The sequence below is a fragment of the Mustela putorius genome, unplaced genomic scaffold (genome assembly GCF_011764305.1).
Source record: "Mustela putorius furo isolate JIRA1106 unplaced genomic scaffold, ASM1176430v1.1 tig00003845_pilon_pilon_pilon, whole genome shotgun sequence".
Classification (NCBI taxonomy): domain Eukaryota; kingdom Metazoa; phylum Chordata; class Mammalia; order Carnivora; family Mustelidae; genus Mustela; species Mustela putorius.
The window spans coordinates 13,839,386-13,861,745 of NW_025421998.1; the positions used below are offsets into that span (position 1 = coordinate 13,839,386).

At 65.9% G+C, this 22,360-nt stretch overlaps 1 protein-coding gene across 10 annotated transcripts in view; it reads left to right on the forward strand.

Moving 5' to 3' along the window:
* CAMK2B (calcium/calmodulin dependent protein kinase II beta) overlaps window positions 1–22,360 on the forward strand; it is a 78,090-nt gene that overhangs the window by 55,003 nt on the left and 727 nt on the right. The window contains exons 6-19 of one of the 10 annotated variants that reach the window (XR_001180628.2): window positions 2,858–2,930; window positions 4,977–5,079; window positions 5,165–5,248; window positions 5,783–5,877; window positions 6,006–6,128; window positions 6,532–6,615; window positions 7,191–7,233; window positions 8,174–8,248; window positions 12,554–12,594; window positions 12,709–12,780; window positions 13,993–14,037; window positions 15,460–15,508; window positions 16,433–16,532; window positions 22,010–22,067. Coding sequence is in view for 8 of the 10 variants with exons in the window: in XM_004739466.2 (XP_004739523.1) it covers window positions 2,858–2,930; window positions 4,977–5,079; window positions 5,165–5,248; window positions 5,783–5,877; window positions 6,006–6,128; window positions 6,532–6,615; window positions 7,191–7,233; window positions 8,174–8,248; window positions 12,554–12,594; window positions 12,709–12,780; window positions 13,993–14,037; window positions 15,460–15,508; window positions 22,010–22,085; window positions 22,205–22,299 (1,058 nt within the window). In the remaining 2 variants the exon portion in view is untranslated. Of the gene's footprint in view, window positions 1–2,857; window positions 2,931–4,976; window positions 5,080–5,164; window positions 5,249–5,782; window positions 5,878–6,005; window positions 6,129–6,531; window positions 6,616–7,190; window positions 7,234–8,173; window positions 8,249–12,553; window positions 12,595–12,708; window positions 12,781–13,992; window positions 14,038–15,459; window positions 15,509–16,432; window positions 16,533–16,782; window positions 17,474–22,009; window positions 22,086–22,204; window positions 22,300–22,360 lie in introns of those variants that run through there. The other 9 variants (XR_001180626.2, XM_004739466.2, XM_004739465.2 and 6 more) reach the window with 9 other exon arrangements.

The following is a 22,360-nucleotide window of genomic DNA, read 5'->3' on the forward strand; positions in this document are numbered from 1 at the left end:
CTGACCATCTGCCGTAGACTCGCCCACGGGCATCGTCAGGAACCGTGGCGGGGGTGCCCAGGCTAACTGCCATCCTGGGAGGGCTTCCTGGCTCTGGGGATCTGCCCCTGAGAGGGGTCGTTGGCCCCGTGCGGAGGCAGGGAGATCCAGCCCTGGGGCCTGCCAGAGCCAGTGCTGCTCGCGGTGGGGTGTGCTGGGGCTGCCATCGTGGCGAGTCTCTGGTGAGGGCGGGAGGAAGGCAGGCGCTGCTGTTCTGAGCTCTTTCCTGATCCCACTTCAGAGAAATGTGGCGGTTTGTGGGGAACGTGGAGTGTCTTTTTCCAAAGCAGGGAAAGCAAAGGTCAAAATATTTATGACCCAGTTTTTTAGAACCCTAGAAAGCTATGTGGGTCTTGAGAGATGTTTCAAGGGCCCCTGAGAATCCGACTGCCCCAGCGAGGAGGAGGCGGTGGCAGGAGTGCAGCTGGGGTGACCCCAGAGCCTGGTACCAGGAGAATGGTGTCCAGGACCCAGTCAGCATCTGGAATGCTCTTGGCAACAACTCTGGCCCCAAAAGGCCCCACCAGGAAGATGGCACCGTGTGAGCAGGAGGGAAGGTGGGCAGGACTCCAGGCTATGCTCCCAGGCTGGAGTGGGCAGGGGGCCGGAAGTGCCCGGGAGCCCCCCAGGCCAGGGCCTCCTGGAATGGGCTTCTGCAAGCTGCGGCGTCAGGCCCCCACCACCATGTGGCTGGCGGGGAGCCCAGCTTAGGCAGCTCCCTCCTGCCCACCGGTTTCTCCCTCCTGGCGCCCGTGAAGCCCTGGAGTGGGGTCTGTCCTCGGTCCCACAGTGCTTTCGGAGAGACACGCTGGCTGGGAGTGTGGGCTCACGTCTCTGGTGCTGCTTTGGGCCCTGCGTTCCCAGGAAGGGACAAGGAGAAAAGCGGTGGTGCAGCCCCCAGTCTGAGCCAACATTCCCAGTCTGTCCTGTAGCGCACGGACCTGTGGGTCCGGCAGACATTCTCGGAACCTGTCCCTGCTGGGCATGGCCCTATCATGAGGAAAGAACCCCGTTGGGACTGTTGCAGAGGCTGTGGGACTGTGGGACTGTGGTGGGCAGCCCAGAGGGTGTTGTCAGGGCTCAGAGCCAAGGAAGGGTCTCAAGGGGCAGGCAGGTGGAAGGTGGGCTTGACCCAGAGCCAAAGCAGGTTGTGCCGCAGGCTCAGCAGGTCTGACGAGAGGCCAGGGACCCCAGGGCCCACCAGAGTGGCCAGAGGCCCAGGCCATGTCCCCCTGTGGCCCACGAGGCCTGTTGGTGCAGGCAGGGTAGGCTCCTACGGGACAGTGGGGCCAGCACCGAGCCGCAGCAGCTTGGGAGGGGGCTGGTCTGCCAGGGCTCCCCATCACCCCCAGTTCCCTGCCAATGCCACAGTGCGAGGTGGGCCCAGGGACCGGTGGCCGAGCGCCGGGTATGAGCGCTGACAACCCCGGGCTCTGCCTGCACCCCACGTCCTACCCAACCTTAGAGGAGGGCCCCCGGTGGAGTGGTCCCCCCCGCGAGCTTGCCGTGGGGGTCAGCCCACAGGTGCTGAGCGCATGGCCACCTTAACGAGGGGCTGGCGCCATCAGGACGGGGATGAGGGCCATGGGGGATGGTTCTAGGCAGATGAGGGCTTTGTGGGAGTCGTAAGAATGAGGCAGGTTTTGAGGGTGAGTTAGGCCAGTACACAAGAACAGGAGACCCCAGGTCCTGAGACTTAGGGCATGAGGGGGCTGTGGTTCCAGCCCGTGGTGGCGCTGACAAGAGGTGGCCTCCCCCAGGTCTGGGCCCCGCTCCTTCTGACCCCCTGCAGAGCTCAGACACTGTTGTCATTAGGGTTCCCAGGTCCTGGCTTGTGCAGGGAGGAAGCTCGGGTTTCCTTCCTGTGCCACGGGCAGATGTCCCTCAGGTGTGTGCTCTCCCAGCTGTGCCCAGAGCTACTTGAGGACCCAGTCTGGTCCCTCACCCCATGCCCTGTTCAAGGTTAGAACAGCTGACCCTCAGTCACCTGCCAGGTCCAGGCATGGTGGGAAGGGTCCTGAAGCAGTCTGCCTCCCTGCCTTGCCCCCCACTCCCCCGCCCGAGGGGCTGTGAGTGCTGTCCTGGGCAGGGGGCTCCTGGTGGCCTGTGGCTGGCCATGCTGCAGGGGTGGCTGGGACCCCAAGGAGGCAAGGGCTGGCTCTGGGGCAGCCGGCAACCGTGGGCACCCTCGGGGCACCTGGGGGAGGCAGGCTCGGGCCCCAGGGTGTTGTGTCCTTGGGGCCTGGGGCGTGAGTGATGAGCATGTGCAGGTGTGCTAGGAGCCCGAAGGCAGCTCTGAGCTCTCCCTGCAGCCAGGCGTGCCCAGGAGGCCCCCTACATCTCCCTGGCTCAGGACTCGGGACAGAGGCAGGAAGCCTTCAGGACCACGGGGCTGCCCCGGGGCCGAGCAGCCAGTTTGGCCAGCTGTGGGTTTGCCGCTGCGCCAGGACTGCGGGCCTCTGGTGGCCACCCCGCTCCACATGGCTGGCCTGCCCAGAGGGGTGTGGGCTCAGCCCTGGTCCTCCTCCCAGAGGATGTCTGGTGCGGGGTCAGGCCTGGGCGGCCTGAGCCGGGGGAACAGGGGTGTGTCCTCTGAGTACTGCTGCTGTGGGCCTGGTCAGAGGAGAAGGTGGGGCGTGGGGGCTGGCCCTGCCCTGTGCTGGCCACAGGGGACCCCCTTCTAGCTGGCATCTCCTCCCCTGTGCGGTAGGCGGCACCTTGACTCTGCTTTCCTGCGAGCCCAGTGCCACATAGCACCCCATTCCCCACCCCTGCCTCTCGTGGCCACCCTCACTAACACGCCTGCTGTTCGCCGCAGTCACTGTATCCAGCAGATCCTGGAGGCGGTTCTGCACTGCCATCAGATGGGGGTCGTCCACAGGGACCTCAAGGTGAGTCCCCAACCCTGCTCTGGGCCAGCTGGCCACTGGCAGCTGCGCGTCCTGCAAGAAGGCCCCCCCCACCCGGAGCGTGAGGACAAGCACGTGTGGGGACACAGGCAGGGGTGTGTGTATATGTGCGTGTCTACTCGGGGTGTTTGGGTTGCAGGGGGGAACACAGACCCAGCGGGGGGCGCACACAGGTGACCTGCACACAGGTGGGGCAGATGCCAGGGGAGCAGGGTTGGGGAGGGCGGCCCCGCTGGCCTCTGCCGGTGTCCAGCCCGTCCTGTGAGTCTGCTGCCCTGGGCTCACTCCAGGCAGAGCGGTTTGTTCCCCCGCAGGGCACCGCGTGGCCTCAGGGGGAGCAGCACCCCCTCCAGCTTCCCTGCCTCTCATTGTCTACAAAATGGGCTTTCCTCTGGGCTGGGCTCTGGGGGAAGGGTCTGTCGTTCCTGCCGAGAATCCCCAGGTGGCACTTGAGACCGACCTTCCCAGGCTGAATGGGGTTACACCTCCCTTGGGCCCCTGATCTTTGCAGGGACTGTTCTGAGGATGGTGCTGGTCTTTGTAGGGGCTGCTCTAGGGATGGTGTCACACCAGGAGCAGGCCCAGGGTCCCCTCCCGTGCCCTTTCCGTCTGTCTCTGCATGTCCCACATGGTCCTGTGTCCTTGCCTGCTTTGTGTGCCCGGGTGGTGGGCCTCATTGCCGGGCACCACGTTTGGTCTGAAGCTGCGCCCCGTGGCAGCGGGCCCCCCACCATGGCCATGGAGCCCGTGAGGCATGAACATATGTGCGCCCCTGCTCCCCGGCCCCGGCATGTCCTGGGCCACACCAGCCTGATGAAAAGAAGAAAAGGGCAGGACAGTGGACCTTCTGCCTCCTGCTGGGCGTGGGGGGCAGATGGCGTCTCCTCTTCCAGAGAGGACGCCTGTCCCCTGATGGGGACAGACCCCCAAGGCCATCCCGTGGTGGGTTTGTGCTCAGCCGAGTGCTGTGTGGGGAGAGCAGAGGGATTTGGCACCGTGTTGGGGGGTTGTGAGGGAACTGGAGGGAGCAGGGGTCCCCCACTCTTCTCTGGGGCTGAGCCCTCATCCATGGCAGTCCTGCCGGCCACTTCAGACCCCTCGATGTGGGTGCGAGGGGAGGTGGGGGCCCCCCCAGTCCCACTCATGTTGATCAAACAAAGACGTGCGGGGGCCTCTGGGCTGGACCCCATGTCCACAGCACATCTCACACAGATGACATGCTGGGGACATGGGGCCCGGCCAGCTGTGTGGAGCCCGGGGAAGCGCTGGTCTCTGCCACGGGGCTGGCATTCTTCATGGGTTCCTGGGGCCATGGGCACATTCTGCCACCTCAGGGTCCCCAGCACTGTTAACAGGGTCTTTCCTGGGGCACCACCACAGCTGTACTCTCAATGGCCTGCCTGCTGGGACGGTGGCCTGGGGAGGGGGCTGAGGGCCCCTGGCAGTCGGGGACGAGGGAGGCTGGAGGCCAGAGCTCTGAGGGCTCTGCACTGACCGCTGAAGGCGGCCAGGCCAGGATGGGCAGCCCATGGACAGGGCATAGGGCACAGAGCGCCCTGTGGTGCTCCTGTGGGATGGGGGACGAAGTCCCTTCAGCTTGCTCAAGCGCACTGTTCCTGAGGCGGGGGCATGTAAGGGGCCTTTTCCCGCTGGGGGTGCTGGATGGCCCGAGGCTGAGGGATGGGGCGGTCAGATGCTCTGCGCTGCTTCCTTACTCTGGTCCTCTGGTGGGGGAGGCGCCATTCCTCAGGCAGCCCCCCACCGACTCTGAGCACCCAGATGTGGGACACGGCAAGCGTACTGCCTGCCGGGCTAGTGAGGGGCTCTCGAGTCTGCCTGCCACTTTCTGAGTTTTCGGCCTGGGTGTGACAGCTCCCCTCTGCCCCCTTGGGTCACAAGGAATCTGCTGGGGCAGCTCCCACCGGGCAGGGTGTCAGCCTGCAGACCACCATCCCATCTGCTATGCCCCCTCCCCTCCGTGCCCTTGGCGTGACCCTCGCGCGTACTGGCGTGTCATCTTCCCTGCAGCCCGAGAACCTGCTCCTGGCCAGCAAGTGCAAAGGGGCGGCCGTGAAGCTGGCGGACTTCGGCCTGGCCATCGAGGTGCAGGGGGACCAGCAGGCATGGTTCGGTGAGTGGGGACCCCTGGCCGCCTGGACCGAGGGTGGGGGTCTGCTGCCCTCTTGGCCTTCACACCGCCCCTGCCCTGTCCCCAGGGTTTGCCGGCACGCCAGGCTACCTGTCCCCAGAGGTCCTGCGCAAGGAGGCCTATGGCAAGCCAGTGGACATCTGGGCATGCGGTGAGCCCTCTGTGGAGGTGGGGTGGGGCCGCGGGGCCGCGGTGGAGGGAGCCCTGCGCCCGTGCCAGGCTTGCCCCTGGGCTGACTCAGGGTTGCTGTCCGCCAGGAGTCCCCCTCCCCACCCAGACTAGAATTGCTCATGTGACCCTGGTGGGGCCCACCTGGCTGAAGCCCACCACCCCAGTGCCTGCCCTGCACCCAGAAGAGAGGTCTGGGCCAGAAGGAGTGCACAGCGTGGGGTGGGTGGGGGACCTCATGCAGACCACTGTGGTGGGGTCGCTGCAGGAGCTGAGCCCTGGACGTGACCCTTGTGTTCTGAGGGCATGGGGGTGGGCTAGGGGTGGAGCCTACAAGGGGGATCCAGAGAGTGGGGGGCTGGGAGTAAGGTGGGGGTCTGGGAAGGAGGCCTGGGGGAGGGGTGCAGAGAGGGGGGTGGAGGGGTGTTAGGGGGCAGGGAGTGGGGGGCTGGGGAGGAGACTTGAGGGAGGGGTGGGGGCAGGGCAGCGCATGAGGCCAGCGCTCTGCTCTGCGCAGGGGTGATACTGTACATCCTGCTGGTGGGCTACCCGCCCTTCTGGGACGAGGACCAGCACAAGCTGTACCAGCAGATCAAGGCGGGAGCCTACGACGTGAGTGCTGGACCCTTTCTGCCCCTCCTCAGCTCGGGGAGGCAGGCCCACGTGAGAGACCTCAGAGGACCCTGGCTGCTGTCTGGGGAGGGGGCTTCACACTCCCTCATTGTCGCTTCCGTTTCTAGTTTCCATCTCCTGAGTGGGACACAGTCACTCCTGAAGCCAAAAACCTCATCAACCAGATGCTGACCATCAACCCCGCCAAGCGCATCACAGCCCACGAGGCGCTGAAGCACCCGTGGGTCTGCGTAAGTCCCCGCACGCAGACCCTGGGGTCCTCCGCCCGCTGCTGGCACATCCCGGGTCTCCTGGCTGTGCGCCTCAGGGGTCTGGGACCCACTGCGGGCTGTCAAGGCCTCCGTCTCTGGTCCAGCCTGTGTGTGAGGGGACGGAGTGTCGAGGCAGACGGCCTGGGTAGGAGACACGGCCGTCGGGAGAGCCAGGAGGGTGGGGGGGGTTCCAGGTAGAAAGGGGCAGTGGGCTCAGGGCTGGGCAGCCGGTGGGGGGGGACAGCTGAGCTCTGGCTGCAGTGGGCGGCTGGTGGCTTTGGCACAAGGGCCGTGGCACAGCTCTGCTGTCCTGAGCCCTCTCCCTGAGGGACGAAGACCTCTCGGAGCCTTTAGCAGGGTGTGACGGCCCCTCTCCCCACAGCAACGCTCCACGGTGGCCTCCATGATGCACAGGCAGGAGACCGTGGAGTGCTTGAAAAAGTTCAACGCCCGAAGGAAGCTCAAGGTAAGACCTGGGCCTCAGTGCCCAGCCCACCTATCCCACGGTCCGCGTGCTCGTCCACTGGGGGCTTGCCTGTGACTTGATGGCCCCAGGCCAGGAGTGGCCAGAGGGGTCCCGGCGGGCTGGGTGAGGGAAGGCACGGGGTCCTGGCGATCCTGGCACCCTCCCAGAGCAGACGGGTCAGGCAGATCCAGCCCTGCATGGCAGCGGCGCTTGGGGACCCCCCCGGGCTATGGAGGCGCAGGTGCCCCCGGTTGCTGCCCCTTGCCCCAGCGAGAGTGGGTGGGCAGCCTCGGACCCTGGCAGGCCTGGTGTGGACAGCAGCCTGAGCTGCTGGTGGCCGGGCGGGGAGGGGGAGGAGGAGGCCAGCCGCAGCAGCCCCGGGGGTCCTGAAGGCCCCTGGAAGCTGTGCTCAGCGGGCAGCCTCTGTTTTCACTCAGGAAGTGGGGGCCGGTCCCTGAGCAGCTGGAGAGCCGGTAGACTCTTGGGGTGCCAGGCTGGGACCCAGATCCTGCGGGTGCCCCCGGGCTGAGGTCTGGGCTGCGGTAGCTTGGCCTCAGCTGCGTGTCTCTCCCCAGGGTGCGATCCTCACCACCATGCTGGCCACAAGAAATTTCTCAGGTGAGAACGGTCAGCTCGCGGAGGGGAAGGCTTCCCAGGGAGCCGCTGCCGGTAGCCCGCCCCTCTCACGCCCCCCTTCCCCCCGGCCCTTCTTCCCCATGGCGCAGCGGCCTTCTGCCTGCTCAGGACCTTGAGGCCTGGACTCTGGGCAGCACCCCAGGGTCTGCTCCCACCCCGACCCAGCCCGGCCTGGGAGGCCGCCCGGCACACGTCCCTGTCCCTGCGTGTTGGGTCTGTGTCCTCGCTGCCGTCTGGGCCGCAGCCCTGTGTGTCTGTCCAGGTGTTGGTCGCCACCTCCGTGGCCTTGTCCTGAGCCCTCTGAGCACTCGTTCTGTGTGTGGGAGGGGAGAGGAGGACCCGGGACTTCTCCACCGAGCTCTGGACTCACTGGCGGCCACCCGCCCTGGCGCTGTGGGTGGGCGGGGCGGGGGGGCGTGTGGCTGCTACGGGGGCATCTGTCAGCGACCCCAAGGCCAGGGGCCCTGGCAGGCCCACTGGGCAGAGCGTCGCCCGCGGGGCAGGTGGCCCCTTGGCTGTCCTGTGGTTGTGTGTCGCCCGCGTCACTGGGTGCGGGAGCGTCTGGGGTCCATCCCTGTTCGTCTGCATCTAGCTCCCCATCCTGTTCCTTTGGCTGTGGTACTGTGCTGCCGGGACCGGGGGTCGTGTGTCACACCAACACTAACGGGTCCTGTCCTGTGCGCATGCCCACTGGGCGCGAGAAGCCCCCGCTGGGGTTTTCTAAGGAGAAAGGAGGCAGACCCTTTTCAGCTGTCCGTCAGTCCCAGTCCTGTTCCCACTCTCCTGTGAACGGGACTCTGGAACCATCCGCCACCCAACTGTGGACTCTAATCTTCTTCTGCTTCCTTTGTCTCTCCCCTCCCTTCCCCTGCCCGCCCCGTCTGTGTCCGCCCCTCCCTCGTCTCTAACCCGGTGCTAACAGTGGGCAGACAGACCACCGCTCCGGCCACAATGTCCACCGCGGCCTCCGGCACCACCATGGGGCTGGTGGAACAAGGTAGATGCTCTTGCCCAGGGTCCCGCCTGTTGGCATGCAGCCCCTCGCTGCACGCAGCTGCCGGCTGGGCCTCCGGAGCTGCCCCCGAGGCCCCGGGAGCCCCCGCTCCCGCCGGGGACAGATCCCACACGGCAGCCCCCGCTGTCCCAGCAGCCTCAGACCCCATGCACTGAAGGAGGGTTCAGGCTAGGGGACACCCGAGCCATGCCTCCCCCCAGATGCATTTCACTGGACCTTGGTCCTGGCCCCTGAGTCTGGGGGTCAGGAGACCCCTCTGGTCAGAGCCCTGTGCTCTGTGATCTCTCTCCCTGCTTGTCTGTCATGACTCCCGTTCAGAGTGACCTTGACCACCTGTAGGAAGCCTCAGGGCTGCTGCTGGGTCTGAACCCTGAATGGGGGCTCTGGGGAAGAAGGCTTGGGGGCAGAGGTCCTGCACCATGAGAGCTCTCTTGCCAGCCCCCCGCACTCCCCGCCTGGCCCGCCCCCATGCACAAGCACCTGCACCATGCTGCTCCCGTCACTCGCTTGGAGCTGGAGGTCTGTGTGGGTCTGAGGTGCACATGTCTGCCCTGTGAGCTCCAGGACAGGGGCCTCAGCCCCCAGAGAAGGTCCTATTGGGTCTTTCTGTGAGGCCCCCGGCCTCCTTCCAAATGTATGAGCAGAGAGGCTGCTTCTCTGGACCCTGCTCCTCCCAGGGGCCTCAGGCCAGCTCCTGCCCATCCCCCTGTGAGCTGGCCAGAGCCCTGAGGGCTAGCAGACCTCAGGACCTGCCAGGAGCCCAGCCCGAGCCAAGGCCAGTGCAGGCATAGGGCGCACAGAGCCTGTTGCAGCCCAGGGCCAACCCCAGGGCTCCCTGGATGGAGCCGCAGGGGCCGGTTTTCTGCTGGTGCCTTGTGCTTTGGCCCCAGCCAGCCGTCCACCCCATTTCTTGCTTCAAGGTCCTGCAGGGGGTGCATTCCTTAGCTGCCCCTTCCTGGGGATACTCCGGCCAGGGCCACCCTCTGGGAGGATGGTCTGTGCCCTTCTGTGAGCCCAGCAGACATGTCCGGCAGGCAAGGCCCCCGGAGGGCCATCCGGAGCGCATGGCGGGGAGGAGGGCAGGGTGCCTGGGCACTCCTGGAGAAACGCGGCTGCCCAGTGCAGTGAGCGAGGCCACCGGGCTGCCCTCCGGCGGGGCCCCTGCCTGCGCCTGCCCAGCTGCCGTGGACCGTGGATGCGCCGCGGATGCATGCGCCGCGTGCATGCCCAGCCCTGCGGGGCGCCCGGGGCTGCTTGGTCCCCGAGGCGGTCAGTGCATGCGGACGGAGCCCAGCATGGCTGTCTGGGGCCGCCGGCGAGGGGATGAGCCAGTTGCTGGGCCTTGGGCTGAGGTCAGCCCACCTCAGCCAGTGGCACTGGGCGGGGTTCTCCGTTTCAAGGCCACGGCTCCTCCATAGGGGACAGCCTCCTGGGTGATGCAGCGCCCTGGCCAGAGGAGCCTGTGGGGTCTCCGTGGAGATGGATGCTGCAGGTCGTCAGAGCGTCTCGGCCTTCCCCGAGAGGGGGGCAGGCAAGCTGGGGTTGTAGGGCAGCCATGGCCGGCCTGAGGTCTCTGCTTGTCCACCATGGGTCTGGGGTACCCGCTCAGTCCACCCCCCCCCAGGGCACCTGCTGCCAACTCGCGCATCTGACTTGAGAAAGTGTGGAGGGAGTGCCCTGTGCTTTGTACTGCCAGTACAGACGGGGTCCACAGGGCCCTGGAGGCAAGGAATTTCCAGGAGCTGCTTTCAGGAGGGGCCTGTCCTGTGTCTTGTAGCCGCTGGTCCAAGGGAGTTCCTCAGGGGAGGTGTTTGGGGATCGGTTAAGGGGCTGGGTGTCTGCTGTGAGGCTTTCTGGAGCCCGGGCCCCACCGGAGCCGTCTGAGTCTGCTGGGGCGTTGTCGTCTCGGGTAGCAGGGTCTGGAGAGTCAGGGACTGAGGAGGACTCTCTTGAGATCCAGGCCTGCCCCAGGGTCTCCGTCCGCTTCTCACCAGGGCTCGGTTCGAGAGGAAGGCCAGGCAGGGCAGGCTGTGTCTCCTCGGTGCGCCGGGCCGGCTCGGACGCTCTGCATTATTGTGCGGGTTCTGTGGGGATGCATGGCTCTGGGATGCTGGGCTGGACGCCTCTTTCCTCCGGGCCCCTGGAGGACCCTGGCCCTGCTGGTCAGCCAGCAAGGATGGGGTCCCTGGGCTGTGCGACTTCAGCATGACTCCCATGTTGGGGGAGGTGGCCTACCTGTGCGCTGGACTTGGGGAAGGGAGCAGGGGACTGAGGTCAGCGGGGTTTAGGTGCAAAAGCTCTCATGTCCACAGGTTTGGGCTGTCCCGCCATGCTGGGTTATGGGAAGGTGGGTTGGAGCTGACCTCTGGTGGTTTCCAGGGTCCCCACAAGGGGAAGTGGCCCTTTGGGAGATGGCAGTCTTGGTCCTGGGACGCTCACGGGTGTGGGCCTGCAGGCATTGGGGTGCGGTCCTGATCCAGCCTCGCCAGACCGGGAGGGTGTGCTGCAGGGCGGGCAGGCCTGGTGGGCCAGAGAGGGGCCCTGTCACCCCTGCACTGACTGGGATCCTGTGATACTTCTCGTGGCGGGGAAGCCTGCAGGACCGGGGCATGGGCCAAGAGGCAGGTCTCTGGTGACACGCAGCCCCATGGTTCCTGGTGGGGAAGCCTTTGAGAGAGTGGACAGATTGTGGGGAGAGACTGACCCTGGGGTGGCACTTGGACAGCCCCACAGGGCTCTCTGCTCGAGCACATCACCCATGTCCCTGCACAGAGCCTGGAGGGTGGCAAAGGGACCTTCCCAGAGAGAAAGATGGGCCACAGTCCAGAGGATTGGGACCCTGATGGTGGTCTCAAACCAAAGCAGCATTAAAGCCCCCTAGAACAGAGGCCCCACTACCCCTGGGAAGTGTGGGGGGGTCTGGGTGCTGCCGCTGAGGCTGCCAGTGTGGGGACCCCTCGTGAAGAACTGCGGCTCTCCCTGGGTCCCGGTGTGCACAGCAGCCCAGCACCACGGCCTCCAGGGATGTTTCCCGCCATCAAGAGTCCCCCTGCCCCCCGTGAACCACAGTGGGCTGCAGGGACGGCTGGCCAGCTGGAGGCTGGGGACCCACGGCAGGGTGGGGGGCTGCAGCAGCCCTGGGGGCCCACCCCTGGCCTCGGCCCCTGATGTGGCGCTCTGCCCTGCACAGGTGGGGCAGCGCTGGGCCCGGCGTGCTGGTGGGGCGGGCGGGGTCCTGGGCCACAGGCTTGCACTCCTGCCTGACCACGTGAATCTTGTTTTCTTTCTTTCCCTACTACTATCTCCCTCCCTCCTCACCTTTCCTTCCCTGGAAGGTAAGCCAACTTCCCTTGGTTTGGCAGCTGTTCTATGAACGCTGTCCACTGCGGAGGGCCCAGATGTTGTGGGACTTGGAGGGGGTGGCGGGCTGCCCTGACCTCTGTGTGGTCGTGTTGGGGCGAGTGCTGGGTGTCCCACAGGTGGTGGGCAGCCGGAGATGTGGGGGGGCCCTCTGGAGCCTTCCCCATGGGTGGCACCTTGTTGAGCCCATCAGAGCCCCGGGGCCTCAGGGGTGGGCCGGGAGGCCTGTGTTGGGGCCGATGCTGCCCCGGTAAGGCCAGGAAATGACTCCAAGGTCAGGACTTCCAGGATTGGTTCCTGAAGAACGAGGCAGCCCCCGGGTGCTGAGCCAGGGGGCCTGTGGGCAGGGCGCTGAGTCCTGTTTGCCCAGGGAGCGGGGTGGGAGGCTGATGGCAGGCAGCCATCCGCACTTGGGATGAGCCCCTCCCTATGTGGGGGGGTGGCCAGCTGCAGCCGGCCCCTGCCCGGGAACACAGGCAGGTGACAGGCAGATGGCCCAGCACCCCAGCCTGGTGCCCCATCCTATGTTCCTGTGCAGGGTGGGGGGAGCACCTGCCTCCTCCTTGGTGGAGCCTACACACTGCCCACAAGCTGCAGGGCCTGTGTGGGACAGGAACCCATGGTGTCCTGCAGGATCATGGAGAATGGCTGGGGGAAGGGGCCTGTCCTGGCGTTGAGAGCTTTGAGCTGTCCTGGGTCTCCTGTGGGCCTTCTCCAGGATGGCCAGGCTCAGTACTGGGCAGACCTGCTTTAGCCTCCACCGAGGACAGATGCCACCCTGCCTTGGGACTTGGGGTCCCTTGGCTGCCCCCTAGCTCTTGGGGATCCCCAGAGCCCAGCTGGCCCTGAGGTCAGCTCACCCCGAGGGGGTGGGTAGTCGGGGGCTGCAGGTGCTTTGCTCATGTTGCCCGTTTCCTCCCCATGCAGCAGCCAAGAGCTTACTCAACAAGAAGGCTGACGCAGGGAAGGTGAGTGCCCTGGCCCTGGGGCCCACCTGTGGCCGTGCTGCCCACCCTCCCTGGCGGGCAGGCCCTGGGAAGGGGTGTGGCTCCTTCCCCCCTGACTTCTTCCTCTCTCCACAGCCCCAGACAAATAGCACCAAGAACAGCGCCGCTGCCACCAGCCCGAAAGGGACGCTTCCTCCGGCTGCCCTGGTACTGCGCTCCTTGGGCCCCTGCCCCCTGGCCCTACCACAGCCCGGCTGTGCAGTGGCCACCTGTCAGGCCTGGGGTGCGGTGGGGTGCAGCCCCAGCTACCTCCAATGGACGGTGCCTGGCCCTCCAGCTCCCCCTTGCTCTTGGGTGTGGAATTAGGGCCAAGCCCCTTTTGGGGGGTCTCAGGGCTGCGCAGGGGCCTGGCCTAGTGTCCCACCTGAGGGTCAGCTCTGAGAGGCATTCAGGAGCGCTGCCCTGTGCAACTCTGCCCTCAGCAGGCCCACCTGGAGCGTCTGTGCCTGGCCACCCTGCAGGGGCCTGGCTGGGTGGTGAGACGCCTCCTGGCTGCTGCAGGGGCACGCCACCCTGGAGCTGAGGGCTCTGGTGTCTCCCAGGAACCATGGGTGGGGCTGGTCTTAACTGTGGAGCCCCCCAGTGATCTGGAGGGAGACGAGCCGCTGTGGCAGTTGGCTTGGTGATGACCCAGCAGCAGCCAGGGCAGCTTCCTGTGGGCGGCTGTACCCCGTGGCTGTGCTGGCCTGTGGCTGCCCAGCAGGGGTGGAGGAGGCTTGGGGGCTTCTGGCTGGGCAGACGTGGGCAGACACAAGTTCAGAGGAGCCCGCTGGCTCTGGCCCTCTTGTCGGGAGGCCAGGGGATGTCTCCTGGCCAGGGCCCCCCCGCCCCGAGCTGGTGGCGTGGCTTGTGATGTTGCAAGGGTGCTATGTGCCCATGGCGGCCTGTGTAGGGCTGGCCGCCCTGAGAGATCGGGGTTTGCCGGGGCCCAGGTTCCGAGATCGTGCGGAGCCCAGCCCTGTATGCCCACAGGAAGGCTGGGCTCGTCAAGTGGCCGTCCAGCACGCGGGAGCAGCCTCAGCCCCGGAGGGGAGGGTCCCACACAGCCAGCCCCATCTCAGACCCCATCCATTCCATATGCCACCCTCATTCCCATGACATCTTCAAAACCATGCCGGCCATCCCACGGCAGAGGGTCAGGCGGCAAGGCAAGTGGACAGGAGGACCTCGTTCCCTGCCCAGCGCCCCCACGCTCTGTGCTGCGCTCCGTGGGCGCATGTGCTTCTCTCTGGCCTTCCTGGCCGTTGGGCCTCCCCAAACTGCTCTGCCTTCTGCCATGCACGCTCGGCTGCCTCCTCCCTCCACCCACCTTCTCCTCTCACTTCCTCTTTCCTTCCTCTGTGCTTCCTTCTTCTGTAGGAGCCTCAAACCACCGTCATTCATAACCCCGTGGACGGGATCAAGGTACTACCGCACCCACTGGCCCCCTTGGGAGCCTGTGCCCAGGCAGGAGGCAGGCCCCTGGCCAGGGGCAGGTCTGGGGCACTGACCTGGGGCAGCCCTTGTACTGAGAGTTGGAGGGGCAGGTGTATAGGGACCCTTCTTGAGGCAGGACAGAGTTCCACAGGTCCATGGCCGCCCCCTCAGAATGAGGCCCCAGGCGCTGCCATCTTAGGTGTGGCTGTACCGAGTTACTGTTAACAGTGGGGGCCCAGAGCAGGGTCTGCTTCTCAGGACCTCCGTGCTGTCCATCCAGCCCTATCTGCAGGCCGGCGCAGCAGAGCCGGGAGCCAGGCATGCAGGGCTACCTTGGGGTGCCAGGAGAGGAGAGCCGGCGTGGGCCGGGAGGAAGGAGCAGCACAGATGCCCCTGGCCGCCCCCATCACTCACCTCTACCCCCAGTGCTTCCAGCCGGGCCAGCCTGCCTCTGCCGCTGCTCCGTGCCCAGCATCTCCCGCTGCATGGGCGCCTACACCTGGGGCCAGAGAAGGGGCTGGCTCTCAGGGTGGCGGGAGGGACGGAGGGCCGCCAAGCTGTGTTTCTAGGATCGGCACCCGCCCCAGCCTGCAGTTGGACTCACCCCGAGTTCCCCAAAGGGCCCCTCATATCCTGGCTGCAGGCCGGGACCAGGGGCCAGTGGCTCTCAGCATAGATGCAACGTACCAGAAGGGGCCTGGGTGTCCTCCTGCCTTGTGGCTCGGGGCAGCTATTCCTTGGGCCCCATGTCTGGGGTGAGGCTCCTGTTTGTCTTGCAAGGGGCCTCTAGACAACCTTGGGGGATTGTGGTACGAGCCCCGATCCTACAAGCTGTAGGCCACCCCCATCGCTGGGCAGGGCCTAGCACAGGGCGTTCACTCGGGTATAGGAGGAGCCCTGGAGGACCTCAGGAGCAGGCAGACCTCCTGGGAAGTCCTTGACAGGTGACAGGCCGCTGGTTTTAGAGTGGGGTCAGAGGTGCTGGGGCTGCTGGTCTACCCTCACAGGCCCTCACAGCGGGGAAACTGGGCTTGGCTGGACAGTCCAGGCCTGAGGGGCAGGCGGCCCCTGCTGGGGCAGGAGCTGTGGATACGGCCAGTCTCTTGAGGCCCTCCTGGAGCCTTCCCGCCCTGTCTGCCACAGTGCACAGGCTGGGGGAGCTTTCCCGTTCCGCTGGGAGTGCCAGACAGCCTGTTTTCCTCTCTTACGGAAGAGTCCTTAGGGAGTCTCTCCTCCAAGTGTGTCTGGTCAGAAGGCGCGTCTGGGCCCCTGGCCATTGCGGACGTGAGCGGCTGAGGCCTGGGGCTGGGTGACCGCATGTGGGGTTCCGGGATGGGCACCTCCAGGCCCCACAGAGGCGGGCTGGGACAGAGACCTCATCCTGACCCGCTGTCTCCATGTGTCCCCCAGGAGTCATCGGACAGCACTCACACCACTATAGAGGACGAGGACACGAAAGGTACATCTGGAAGATGGCACGGTGTGGCGTCTGGGATGCGGGCAAGGGGTGTCCACGGGGCGCTGGCTCTGCTTGGCCACAGCCCCCGTGGCCTGCCTAGTGCATGCGGGCCAAGAGACCGGTGCCCTGGTCAGCGGGGCGGCTCCCAGCCTGCAGGGGAACAAGTTCATGGTTGAATTTGCTTTAATTTTTTTCTCTTGAACTTCCTGAAGTTGGTGACCCTGCTTGGCTGGCAGCCACTAAGGAAACAGCCAGCAAGGGGCTTTGCCTGGGTTCTGGGTGTTTCCATGGCCCCTGAGGGTGGGTGGGCTGCACCCGTGTAGTAGAGCCCCTCTGCTCCCAGCTCTGTCCACCTCCCCTGGGAGGGCAGGTGGCATGTGGGCCCGCCGGAGCCTTTGGGCCACATGGTCACAGTTCGGCCTTGAAGGCCTGCAGCGCTGCCCCAGGGCCCGATGGCCAGCCATTCTGCAAGTTTGGGGGACACAGTGGTGTCAGGGGCCAAAACAGAGGTGAGCACAGGCCCCTGGATGAAGGGAGAATGGATGTTCACGTGGTTTCCGTGAACAGACGGATACAAGCCCTTGTTGTCAGCACGGAGGCCCCCTCCGAGGCCCTGTCTTTGCAGTTCTGCCCTGATCCCGGCTCTGTGGGAGGCTGCAGGAGCATTGGCCGGCCTGCTCCGGCCCAGACCCCAGTGCGCCATCGGGCTGGGAGAGCAGCCTTGGGCAGCAGGGTGGGCCCTAAAGGGCCCAGGCCTGCCGCCCCTGCCGTCTCCAGTCCTCTGTGTCCCGCTCCTGGACCCAACTGTGAGCTGTGTCTCAGGTCCTCCAGCCCCACCCCACCCATCCTCGTACTGTCCCTGTCTCTCCCGCATGCCCCCTCCTGTCTCCTGTTAGTGTCTCACCTGTCTGCCCCAACCCCCAGGGCCCCTGACACCCTGAGCTGTGTGAGGAGGGGCTCCTGGAGCTCTGAAGCCAACCCCCTATCTCACGCCCACCTCCCGCCAGCCCACTGCGCTCTCCGCGTAAGTCAGTGGGTCGGGGGGGCCCCGCTGTGGGCGGGGTCTGCCTGGAGGACCCTGCAGCAGCCTGTCTCTGTAGGGCTGCTTCGGCCCTTCTGTCCCCAACCCCCCATGGTGGCCTCCTCCCCTCCCCCCACCACCGGCCTGAGCCCCCCCCCCCCCACTCCAGACACTGGCCAGGGGCTGCTTGGGCGGGAGCGAGTATGGTACTGCTTCCCTGGGCCGCTCACGCTCGGCCTCCTGTCCACCCCAGCGCCCAGGGTCCCTGACATCCTGAGCTCCGTGGGGAGGGGCTTGGGAGCCCTGGATGCTGAGGGCCCCCTGCCTGCTCTGTGTAAGTAGCGCCCCTGGGCCTGCTGCCCTGCTGCCGAGTGGCTCCTGCGCCCGCTGTGTGTGGCCTCAGCTGCCCCGGCCGCCGGGCTGCCTGAGGCTCAGGGCCTGGGCCGGGCTGACCGCCTGGCACTCCCCACGCAGGGCGCTCCCAGCCGCCGCCCTCCCCTCCTTCTCCCTCCCCCAGCTCTGCAGGCTGCCCCAGGCCTCTCCCCAACGCTGTGTCCCAGGCCTGGGCATGGGCAGGGCCCTCCGGGTGGTCTACAGTGCGTCTCGTGTGAGTCTCGCCTCCCTCACGCCGCCTGCCTGACCTTCCCGGTTGCAGCACCCCATGGGGCCCTACGGAGGCGTAGCCTCTCCCGACCATGGCTGTGGGCGAGAGGAGGGAGGCCTGGCCTTGCTGCCCAGCTGGGTCCTCCCTGGGCTCTGCACACGCCGGGCTGCCTCTGTCCATGGGGGCGGTTACCCTCTGCCATAGCAGCTGAACGGCCACGGAACAGCGTGCTGCCCGCACGTTCCTGAAGCCCCTCTTCTGTGCCCTCATCCTCCCGTCCCCCTTCATCCCCCACATTCCCCATCCCCCCGTCCGTCCACATCCCCTCTGTGCCTCCTTGTGTCCCCGTCCCCCTCTGTCCCACCCGTCCGCCCCCTCCCCCTTCATCCCCCACATCCACCCATGTCCCTGTCCCCCACTTCCCCCGTCCTTCCCCCAACATGTCCACCTGCATCCCCCTGTGCCCCTGTACTTCTCCTGGTGCCCTCCGCCACACCCCCGTGTCCCTCACGTCCCTTTCTGGGCCCCACATTCCTCCTCCTCGTGTCCTTGCATCCACCTTCATCCCCCCACACTCCCTCCGTCCCCGGTGTCCCCCCAGCATCTCCCTCTGCCCTCCCTGTGCCTGTGTCCTCCTCTGCCTCTTTGTCCCTCTGGCTTAGCTCGTAGGCCCGTAGCTTCTCTGTCTCCCGTGCTGCCCCCCAAGCCTCCTGTTCCTGTCTGGTCCGCTCCACCCCACCCCCCAGGCTCTCTGCCATCCTGAACACGGTGAGGAGGGGCTCAGCTCTGGAAGCCCAGGGCCCCGCCACCCTGCCTATCTCCAGGTCTCCCAGGCCCCCCACCCACCCTGTGTAAGTAGCACCTTGAGGGGCCCCCTGGCTGCTCCTTGGGGGCTCACAGGTATGGAGACCCCCGGCTGTGGTGTGCTGCCCCCTCACTCTGGGAAGGGGCCGGCTTGGGGGGCAGCGGGCGGAAAGGGGAGCACAGGGAATTCGACACGAAGGTGTCATTTGGCTTCAGAACAGGAGCTTGTGGCTAAGGAGGGGCTCATGAATGCCTGTAGGGAGGAATCAGAAGCGGTGGCGCCAGACGAAGGCCTCGCGCCTGTGATCTGTGGCCCGTGTGACGCAGTGTTGGCTGCAGGGGCCCAGGGCGAGGGCTTGGGGGGGCAAGGGGCCGGCGCTGGGCTGCGGCCCCTCCCCAGGCAGAGAGGGAGGAGCCGGTCGCGCCAGCCGGTCTGCCGACTGCCGCCAGGATCGCTTACAGGGATGGGTGACACCCCAGGGCTGCAGCACCCCCCCAGCGTCCCCCCCCACCTGCCAGGAGACACCAGGCAGGGAGGCCTGCACGGTTGGATGAGAGGCTGCGGGCCAGGGGCTGGGCATGGCTGGGGAGTGGCTGGGTGAGTGCGGGGCCTGAAGGCCTGGGCAGGGACCAGGGGGAGCAAAGCTTGCCAGCAGTGAGGGGCATAGGGGCTGTGGGGAAGCTGTGCCCACCCCAATGGCCAGGAGGGCACGGGGCAGCCTCCAGATAGCAGTGGACCCCCGCAGAAGTGCTCTATACTCTGCCAGAGGGGCGAGGCCAGGTGCAGGTGTCTTGGCCGCCTTGGCCCGGGGACGGAGGCTGGTCACAGGGCTGGGGCGGAGGGGGTCTTGTGGTGAGGGAGAGGGTGCAAACGGAGCCTGGGGAGGGGTTGGCAGCATCCGTGTGCCCGTCTCCATGGCCCCTCTTGGCCCTGGTTTCACAGATGAGGAAACTGGAGGCTGGGATGTGGAGAGATGCCCCTGGGGGGCTGCCCACCCGGGACTGTGAGCTGCCCTCAGTCTGCATCGCGGGCCGGGTTAGGGGCTCTGAGGACAGGGCATACCGTGAGCACTGCATCCTGGGCTGACCTTGGGGGTCTGCCCTGAACTAAGCTTGTAGAGGTGAGGACCACAAGAAGGGGCCTTGAGCAGGACTGAAGGGAGGGGTGCTGGGGGGCCAGGGTGCGGCAGGGGAGTGGGGAGCCCTAGGGAGCTGAGGCCCCCGGGGGACGGCGTCCTTGGTCTGGCATGTGCCCCTGCCCAAGTCCCCAGCACTGCAGCCCCTTTGAGAGCAGGGGGTCTGCCGGGAGGGATGGGAGAGGGGACTTGGCTCTCTAGATCTGCGGTCATGGGTGTCAGAGCCCGGGCAACCCCCGTCTCCACCTCTGGGGCCAGGGTTATATGCCTGCCAGCTGTCGTCATGTGTAAATGGGGTCGGTGTCCACGGGCCCAGGCGGTGTTCCCCATAATCAGGGATTACACCCAATCTGCTGCTGCCTGCCTGCGGGGGTTGTGGGCTCCTGGTGCCCCTACTGCCAAGCGACACGGATTAGGGCCAGCCTGGGGCCGCTGGGGTCCTGCCAGACCCTTTCCCAGCCTGTTAGCTTGTCCCAAGAGAGGGAATGTAGGGGCTCCGGTCCACCGCTGGGACCCCTCCCACACCAGACCCTTGCCCCCACGCCTCTGCTCAGTCTGCAGAGCTGCCTGGGCCTGGGGTGAAGGGGGGAGCTGATGGCAGGTCACAGCTGGTGGCTTCACCTCCCGGGGAGCCCCTACTCCCTCTGGAAGAGGAAGAGCTGCTCCGCAGGGCAGGGGTGGGTCCAGGCAGCAGCCCTTGTCTGCAGATCGGCGACATCAGGTCCCAAACCCCGGACTCGGCGATATGTGCTGTGACCCCAATGCCTCCTTTTGACTTTCTACTCTCATTTTATCTTACAATTGGCTTAGAAACACGCCACAAGACTTCACTAAGGGGCAAGATTGGGGACTTACCACAGTACGGGATGCACGGGACATGAGACAGAGGACATGTCATTCCATTCCAGTCACAGGGCTGAGGGCTCCCATGGGGTGCTGATATGGAAAGGGGGCCCAACTGGTGTTGGGTGTTGGACACACAGGCACTGCCCTCCCCTACATGGGCAGGAGGGGCCTGGCTTGGGGTCCCCTGGGAAAAGCTGGACTGCAGTGGGGACAGGGACCTGGGAGAGGGGGTGAGCATCCCCAAAGCAGAAATGCTCAGGCAGAGGGTAGAGGGGTGGGCAGGCTGCTGGGGATGCAGAGGGACATCCTGCTTCGGGTCCCAAGCCCGAGAGTAGAGTGTGGTGGTGCAGGGACAGAGCTCTGCCGATGGATATGGGCGGACGTGGGTTCCCCGGAGCCTGCAGCCCACTGTGCTGGGGACCAGCTTCCAGGGCCGACCAGACAGTGGGGCCTGGGCTTGCGTGAGACAGCCCGGAGCCCAGACCCTGGCACGGTCCAGACATAGAGTTGGGTGAGAAATGGAAAGGGGGCCTTTGCACAAACACAGCTGGGTCCAGAGGGAGGGGTTTCCGAGACTGGAGAAGCTCTCAGGTCCATGCCCACGGGAATCTCCACGTGCAAACGGGCACCTGCCCTCCCCTGTAACACCAGCGCACACGTGCACCTGAGCCCTCGGGTGTCACGGAGCTTCTGCCGCTTGTACTCTCCAGATCCCATGCGGCACACAAGGCCCGCCTGGACCCACATGCACTGTGTGGTGCCCACAGTTCAGGTGGGCATTGGTGGGAGGGGGCACGTAGGCAACCAAGGGTGCCGGCAGCGGGGAGGAGCCGGTGCAGCCCCATGCCAGGGTGGTACATGCTTCCGAATGCGGAGTCCCCCTCTGGAGACCCTGCTGTGTGTGCTCTGGGACTGGAGCCCACGCATCAGCATACGGGGGTGCTGTTCGCAGGGGTGCTGGTGGCTGGAGTACAGACAGATGCCCAGTGGCAGGGACAGAGAGCCACTGGGGAGCCAGGGAAGCTTCTGGAAGCACAGTGACCTGGCAGGGAGCCTGTGGGGAGGAGCTCGTGGGATCCCACACTGGCTGGGTCTGAGGCTTACTGTGGGGAGCACAGTAAGTTCCGAGGTCCCTGGGAGCCGTCTGAGCGCACACGCGATGTGTGTGCATACTTGGGAGTGTACATGTCCTCATGGAGGCGGTTAAGCACCCACCGGAGGGTAGTCCTCCTCTGGGGAGGGGAGTGAAGCATGAGATTTAGGGGAACACAGGCACTCACAGCTCTATCTGGTTTATTTCTATGAGAGTCTCCGTGGCTGTGAAAGTGATCCAGGTTTGAATCCGCAGTGGGTTGCAGCTGCGTTATTCTCTGAAACAAGTTGTGATTAAAGAGAGAACGGGGACCGCAGGTTAGCACCCTGGGGCCAGGCCTGTCCCAGTGCAGAGGCCAAGTGGGCAGAAGCCCAGAGCCCCAGGACGGAGGGTGCTAGGTGGGCTGGTGATGCTGGGGGTGGGGGGTATGGAGGGGGGCTGGCGCCCAAGCCCTGGACTGCACACGGGTAGAGACCCAAGCAGGTGGGAGGCCAGCCAGCTGGCTGTGGGCTTCCAGGGAGAGACCCACAGACTCCCGAGTCCCCCGTCCCCTGCCCTCTGCTCCGCCTTCGCCCCATAGACACTGCCCCTCGCCCTCCCCGCTTCACAGCCAGCCCTTACCAGATGTTCCTGGAGAGGGGCTGGATGCGGCAGGGGCTTGGGAGCCGAGTCTAGGTGGGCAGAGGCCAGGGGGCAGGTCCCAGGGGACATGGCCGGAGGGACTGGGGACCACAGTCATGGCGGGCTTTGCTTCCCCTTTCTGCATTCTCCAGACGTGGTATTTCTATCACATGGAGACCTTCTATGTAAGACAGACAGGGCTCCATGGACTTGGGAATGTGGGGGCTGTGGGTGACCTTGGAGGGAGCCGTGTGAGCCGGACAATCGGGTCCCTCCTGGGGAGGAGAGCGGGTGGGGGCTGGGGATGCTCTGCCCTAGGCCCTCTGCAGGGCCACCTGGGGTGGTCCTTGGTCACTGGGCGGCTGTGTTCCCGCAGCACGGAAGCAGGAAGTCATCAAGATCACCGAGCAGCTCATCGAGGCAGTCAACAACGGGGACTTCGAGGCCTACGCGTGAGCAGGGCATCTGGGCTGGGTCCCGGGGGGTGCCTGGGGCGGAGTGGGGGCTTCCCTGCAGTGAAGGGAGGGCAGGCGGCAGCAGGGGCTTCTCCTCACCTGGGTCTGCCCCCCAGGAAAATCTGCGACCCAGGCCTGACCTCGTTCGAGCCTGAAGCGCTGGGCAACTTGGTTGAAGGGATGGATTTCCACAGATTCTACTTCGAGAACCGTGAGTGCCGGGGCTGGGCGTGGGGGTCGCCCCCGACAGCACAGTGGGGCCCCCGGGCCTC